Source organism: Leptinotarsa decemlineata, unplaced genomic scaffold (assembly GCF_025532065.1).
Source record: "Leptinotarsa decemlineata unplaced genomic scaffold, Ldec_3_MD MMD2_tig00026342_RagTag_RagTag, whole genome shotgun sequence".
NCBI lineage: Eukaryota > Metazoa > Arthropoda > Insecta > Coleoptera > Chrysomelidae > Leptinotarsa > Leptinotarsa decemlineata.
In genome coordinates, this window is record NW_027412695.1 from 227,192 (window position 1) to 234,691 (window position 7,500).

Genomic DNA, 7,500 nt, shown 5'->3' on the forward strand with positions numbered 1-7,500 from the left:
AACGTTCTGACAACAGGACGTCTCGATTACAATGTTTATCGGAAAGTGTAGTGAAAATTTGTGTAAGGCCTATACCGCTTTCTCGCCATTACAACATATGAGTTGAGACGGTGAGACGATACTTGAATTAATGGGAGCAAACAGAATTTCGGAAGCGTGATAAAAAATTTTCAAAGAGAAATTTTGGCGAAAATTTCACTATACTTTCCGATATTTTCACCACACTTTCCGTTATTTTCACCACACTTTCCGTTCATGATTATTTTCGCCAAAATTTCCGTCTGAAATTTTTTCTTCACGCTTCCGAAATTCTGCTCGCTCCCAGAAGGCAGAGGTAAACTTTCATTACACTTTCCGTTATATTTATGTTTTCACTACACTTTCCGTTATCTTTTATATTTTCACTACACTTTCCGTTCGGGTTATTTCGCCAAAATTTCCATTTCAAATTTTTATTTCACGCTTCCGATATTCTGCTTGTTCGCGGAAGGCAGAGGTAAACTTTCATTACACTTTCCGTTATATTTATGTTTTCACTACACTTTCCGATACTTTTATATTTTCACCACACTTTCCGTTCACGATTATTTTCGCCAAAGTTTCCATCTGAAATTTTTTCTTCACGCTTCCGAAATTCTGCTCGCACCCAGAAGGCAGAGGTAAACTTTCATTACACTTTCCGTTATATTTATGTTTTCACTACACTTTCCGATACTTTTATATTTTCACCACACTTTCCGATACTTTTATATTTTCACCACACTTTCCGTTCATGATTTATTTTCGCCAAAATTTCCATCTGAAATGTTTTCTTCACGCTTCCGAAATTCTGCTGCTCCCAGAAGGCAGAGGTAAACTTTCATTACACTTTCCGTTATATTTATGTTTTCACTACACTTTCCGATACTTTTATATTTTCACCACACTTTCCGTTCACGATTATTTTCGCCAAAGTTTCCATCTGAAATATTTTCTTCACGCTTCCGAAATTCTGCTCGCTCCCAGAAGGCAGAGGTAAACTTTCATTACACTTTCCGTTATATTTATGTTTCACTACACTTTCCGATACTTTTATATTTTCACCACACTTTCCGTTCACGATTATTTTCGCCAAAGTTTCCATCTGAAATATTTTCTTCACGCTTCCGAAATTCTGCTCGCTCCCAGAAGGCAGAGGTAAACTTTCATTACACTTTCCGTTATATTTATGTTTTCACTACACTTTCCGTTATCTTTTATATTTTCACTACACTTTCCGTTCGGGTTATTTCGCCAAAATTTCCAATTCAAATTTTTATTTCACGCTTCCGATATTCTGCTTGCTCGCGGAAGGCAGAAGTAAACGTTCACTACACTTTCCGTATATTTATGTTTTCACTACACTTTCCGCTACTTTTAAATTTTCACTACACTTTCCGTTTTCTTTTATATTTTCACTACACTTTCCGTTCGGGTTATTTCGCCAAAATTTCCATTTCAAATTTTTATTTCACGCTTCCGATATTCTGCTTGTTCGCGGAAGGCAGAGGTAAACGTTCACTACACTTTCCGTTATCTTTTATATTTTCACTACACTTTCCGTTATCTTTTATATTTTCACTACACTTTCCGTTCGGGTTATTTCGCCAAAATTTCCAATTCAAATTTTTATTTCACGCTTCCGATATTCTGCTTGCTACCGGAGGGCAGAGGTCGATTAAGTTTGACGATAGTCGTGTCACTAAGTGTTCTGGCGATGTTCTAAATTTACTGTAGTCTCTGGAGATACCCTACATTTTGTTTTATAAAAGAGAAGACATTAGTAGATCAAGATGTTCACATGATGTGGTGCTTGCTGCTGCTGCAGGTTTTTCCGGGTTTTCCTGCAGCTGAAAAAGCAAATGCGCCACTGGAATCATCAATGAAGTCGCCCCTCCGGAGCGTCAATTAAATTTTGTTGTTTCATAATTTCATGATTTGTATTACTTTCTTGACCTGAGACTTACTTCAAAAATATAAAAAATACACACGAATTCATTTCATAAGCTTTTGTGGTTCTGAAAAGAACCTTTTTTTTATGGAAACGGTAAGGACAATACAGGGGGAGGCATTAAATTCAACCGCCAAATCCGTACAAGGTTCGACCTTGCCTTTTCAGGGCGTATACAACATCCATGGCTGTGACGGTTTTGCGTTTCGCATGTTCGGTATATGTTACGGCATCTCTGATAACATTTTCGAGAAATACTTTGAGTACTCCACGAGTTTCTTCGTATATCAAACCCGAAATACGTTTAACACCACCTCGACGGGCTAATCTTCTAATGGCAGGTTTCGTTATTCCTTGGATATTATCACGCAATACTTTACGATGACGTTTCGCTCCTCCTTTTCCTAAACCTTTACCTCCCTTGCCACGACCAGTCATTTCGAATGTTAAGAATAAATTATATACTGCACGATACGAATGAAATACTGTTAGTGATACTAACGACAGACTTCGACTAAAGTTCTACACCGAACTCGGTCGGGTTTTGTTAAATTTCATGACTCCGCCCACAACTGGAAATCGGACCAATGGCGTCTCGTCTAGATGGTATATAATAGTTGGCGTGTATAAGCCGACTCAGTTCATATGTTGTCCGTCTATCGTTCGGTATACATTTCGTTCGTTACAATTCGCAATAGGTTTTGAAAATGGCTCGTACCAAGCAGACCGCTCGTAAATCGACTGGAGGTAAAGCTCCGAGAAAACAATTAGCTACTAAAGCAGCTCGCAAAAGTGCACCGGCTACGGGAGGTGTTAAAAAACCTCATCGTTACAGACCCGGTACTGTTGCTCTCCGAGAAATTCGACGTTATCAGAAGAGTACTGAATTGTTGATTAGGAAATTACCCTTTCAACGTTTAGTTCGAGAAATCGCTCAAGATTTCAAAACCGATTTACGATTCCAAAGTTCAGCCGTCATGGCTTTGCAAGAAGCTAGCGAGGCGTATTTGGTAGGACTCTTCGAAGATACGAATTTGTGCGCCATTCACGCCAAGCGCGTTACCATTATGCCCAAAGACATTCAGTTAGCAAGGAGAATACGCGGAGAACGAGCTTAATTTCATATATATATATCCCAATATATATTGAAAATATATACAAAAAAAAGGTTCTTTTCAGAACCACAAAATGCAATTGATGAAAGAATTCGTTTATCGATAGATATGAATGAATGAATGAATGAATGTATGATATTTTCAATAACTCGCATCACGTAAATATTAAATCACGGGTGTTTGCAGAACATGTTCAGTATGATCCAAATATGGATTATAATACTGAAATTTTTTACTTTCCGAAACGAATCTTTCGAAAAGATCATTTTTAGAAACGGCTGAGATAAATAACGAAAAACAAGCGATCACTGAATGAAAGATCGCTCATAACATCACCATCTTTTCGTAAATTTCCTCTGATTCATATTTTTGAATACCTGGCATAAATCTCGAGTGACTTTTTGTAATATACCCTATACCAAAAATGAATCGTTCTCGAGATATTCGATCGTTTATACAGAAAAAGTAGGTATTATTCGGTTCTCGAGCCATTTCCCTATAAAATTGAAAACAAGTCTCATAGAATACATAAGCTATTATTGATTCATCAAAATATTACATTCCGTCGTCTTGTAGGAGGAGTAACATTTCCAAAATGATGAACGAGGTATTAGGAGTCGATGAGTAATTCTGAAGATATAAAAATCAGTGATTTCTCAAATGGAACACCCTTAGTTTGGAAATCTCGAAATGATTTTGACTCATTTTCCTGAAACGATCCCAATATCAGAAAATAAGTCAACTGTTCACAAGACATATTTCAATGAAATAGAAAGACAGAGCAATATTTTTTAATTTTTACTCTTTTACGAAATTATTCGATTCATATCAATTCGATAGTCGGCGGCGGCGGCGGAAGAAATATTATTTATCTATTTTTTTTCTGTTTATAGGGATAGGCTAGGTAGGTAGTTCTGACTATTTATTTATATATTTGTTGGACAGTTGAATTATATACGAATTCTTGTAAAAAAAATTGTGGCCCTGAAAAGGGCCATTTGTTTTCTTAGACTTCGTCGCCGGAGAGAGAAGTCAACTGATAGAAGAATTTACTTCTTCTTTTTTGGAGAGGCAGCTTTTTTGGCTTTCGGAGAAGATGCCGATGCAGGGGTCGCTTTCGCGGTTTTCGGTTTGGGTGCTTTCGGCTTTTTTGTTGGTCCTTTGTTAGTTTTCTTTGCTTTCGAAGGAGACTTGGTTTTACTAGCAGAAGTCGCGGACGAAACCTTAGAAGCGACGGTCTTTTTATCCTCGGCAGTTACCTTTTTAGGCTTGGCTGCGGCAGCCGCTTTCTTTTCCGGAGAGGCTTTCTTACCTTTCGGTGATGCAGCAGCCTTCTTGCCGGTTTTAGCTTTTTCACCAGCTACGCGTTTAACGGGAGTTTTTTTGGCCTTCGCACCGGCCGTACCGGACGTTTTCTTTTCGGTAGCCGACGGTTTTGCCGAACCAGAAGATGCCGATGCCAATTTGAACGACCCCGATGCACCTTTTCCTTTAGTTTGTACTAATGATCCGGAAGCAACCGCAGATTTAAGATATTTCTTGATGAAAGGTGCCACTTTTTCTGCGTCAGCCTTATAATTCGCCGCAATATATTTTTTTATGGCTTGTAAAGAGGAACCACCCCGTTCCTTCAATCCTTTAATAGCGTTATTAACCATTTCCGACGTAGGTGGGTGAGAAGGTTTACTTCTTGGATTTTTAACTTTCTTTTCTTTCTTCGCAGTAGACTGTGCCTGCGGCGACGAAGATGAATTAGCCGAAGCCGAAGAATTCTGATTTTCTATGTCTGCCATAGTAAAAAAACAACTGACAATATATTCTCGGAAGATAGATGCTACACTCGTTAGGCGTCTAGAGAGAATGATGTAGTCCTCTGGTGTTCCGTTTGTTTAAATATTCTGGGTCGAAGCACAGGCGGACGGGAGACTGAACGCTCGACATTCTCGTTAGACACGATATTGACGGCTTCCATTCTGCTGTCGAAATGTTCGCATCAACTTCTTTACGAAATCAATGCCGGTTTCCTATTTAGACTTCGACTAGCACAATAACGTGGATAGATTCTACGTATTCCGAAAATATTTTCTGATAAGAAAAAGCTAATATTAAACCTCGACAACTCACAGTAAATTACAATGAAATATGAAGTATTGATGATTTTGACGTAACTCCAGACAATTCCTTTCCGAAAATACTCGTAATCGATGATCTGGAAGGAACCTTCGAATAAATATCATAGGCGCGACTGTCTATAGAAACATGATACATTAGCCGATAATACTCGATAAATACACGAGTGAATAGGGGCATCGAAGAGACCTCGTGTCTACCTTCATACACGACTATAACCAAGAACCGACGCTTCTAATAGCATCAACATTTTCAAAAATTATCCCTATAAAAGTGTTCGATGAAAACGGCATTCGAATAATAACGAACGTTATTAATGTTATATTCGATAAGATATAATCATCGTAATATACTTTCAATAAAAAGGTCGATACTACAACACGAACGAACGAACGAACGAACGACGATACTGTGAGCTCTATCTATAACGGAGTAATACACACCCACCCCCACCCGAAATATATAAATCGTCAATGTTATAGTCGAAATCAGAAATGCTAATCATAAACGTTTTTAGACAACATATTAGCACGTAAATAAAAAACACGTTAAAAAATAACATAAGTAATAGAGTACATGACTAGTATAACAGTAACGAACGTTAACTTTTTAGGTTGATAGGTAGGTAAGCACCATCTAAATATAGGTGGCAAAATTATTTATTATCATCGCGCGTTTCACGAAAGGAGGTAACAATGTACTGATAACAAGGCAACCCAACCGAGTGAGACCTAGCGCCCTAGCAAAAATAAATTATCATTCAGCGTCGAAACGATATTGTAAGAATTCTTTCATAAATATTTTGTGGTTCTGAAAAGAACCGTTTTTTTTTAAGAATGTATATCGTAGACCGGAATAAGTAAATTATTTCGAACTGGTATATTTCGTAACTGCTTTGGTGCCTTCGCTGACGGCGTGCTTCGCCAATTCACCAGGAAGTAACAGACGTACTGCAGTCTGAATTTCTCTGCTCGTAATAGTCGATCGCTTGTTATAATGAGCAAGACGGGAGGCTTCCGCTGCGATACGCTCAAATATATCATTTACGAAACTGTTCATGATGCTCATCGCTTTACTGGATATTCCGGTATCGGGATGGACTTGTTTCAATACTTTGTAGATATAAATTGCGTAACTTTCCTTCCTCCTCCTCTTCTTTTTCTTATCGGTCTTCGATATATTCTTTTGGGCCTTTCCGGCCTTCTTCGCAGCCTTTCCACTAGCTTTGGGTGGCATTCTGAAAATTTAATTTCGTCAATATCAAACAAACAAGTACTATCGTGCAGGTTTGCTTTCGACTCAATGTAAAAGACGCCACTCTGTCGTCACTATTTCAGATAGTAACTGGAACTCTAGTAGGCTCCGCCCACCGGAAAGTTGAGCGTTCGAGAACGCCCATTGGTCGGTAGGACGGTATTAATACAGGTCGATTCTATATAGAAATCATTGTATAGAAAGCTACTGTTAGAGCAACATCGAATAATTCTCAGTGAATTCTTTAAATTTATCCGATATATAATACTAATCTACGATTCGACATGTCTGGACGTGGAAAAGGAGGTAAAGTTAAGGGAAAGGCAAAGTCCCGTTCCAGTCGGGCTGGACTCCAATTCCCAGTAGGACGTATTCATCGACTCCTTCGTAAGGGAAATTATGCCGAACGAGTTGGTGCCGGCGCCCCGGTTTACTTAGCCGCAGTAATGGAATATTTGGCAGCTGAAGTCTTGGAATTGGCCGGTAATGCGGCTCGCGATAACAAAAAAACCCGTATCATTCCTAGACATTTACAGCTGGCCATTCGAAACGACGAAGAACTCAATAAATTGTTATCAGGAGTAACCATTGCTCAAGGTGGTGTTTTGCCCAATATTCAGGCGGTTTTGTTACCGAAAAAAACCGAAAAGAAGGCATAAGTACACATTTCCTGAGAGAGGAAAGCGACAAATAAAATATCGGCCCTTATCAGGGCCACAACGATTTTCTCTAATGAATTCGACAATTGCATATATTTTTTTTTATTTTCTTGTCATCGCTTTTCGATACAATTGTTGACGCAGCACGATATGCGATTGTTTCTTTCTTGCTTGCGCATATTTACGTATACATGTATACATGATTAATAATATTATTATTGTTCAACTTCTTATTTTCGTGCCGAAACAAGTGATTTCTATTTGCTGAAATCAAATATCAGAATGTCTGTACGTTTATTCGTGATGAAAATAAAATGTATGCAGTAATATCAGATTTAGGTATACAAATGAATAAACATAACAATATCCATAG

General features: G+C 38.3%; 2 protein-coding genes across 2 annotated transcripts; both read right to left on the reverse strand.

Annotated features, from left to right (window-relative positions):
* Positions 1 to 4,082: 4,082 nt before the first annotated feature.
* On the reverse strand, positions 4,083 to 4,931 carry LOC141485996 (uncharacterized). Its single transcript, XM_074183756.1, has one exon. It carries the CDS (start codon positions 4,875 to 4,877, stop codon positions 4,134 to 4,136), a length of 744 nt encoding a protein of 247 aa, XP_074039857.1. The 5' UTR covers positions 4,878 to 4,931; the 3' UTR covers positions 4,083 to 4,133.
* Positions 4,932 to 6,014: 1,083 nt separating this feature from the next.
* Positions 6,015 to 6,450, reverse strand: LOC141485994 (histone H2B). Its single transcript, XM_074183753.1, has one exon. It carries the CDS (start codon positions 6,448 to 6,450, stop codon positions 6,079 to 6,081), a length of 372 nt encoding a protein of 123 aa, XP_074039854.1. The 3' UTR covers positions 6,015 to 6,078.
* Between the last annotated feature and the right edge of the window lie 1,050 nt (positions 6,451 to 7,500).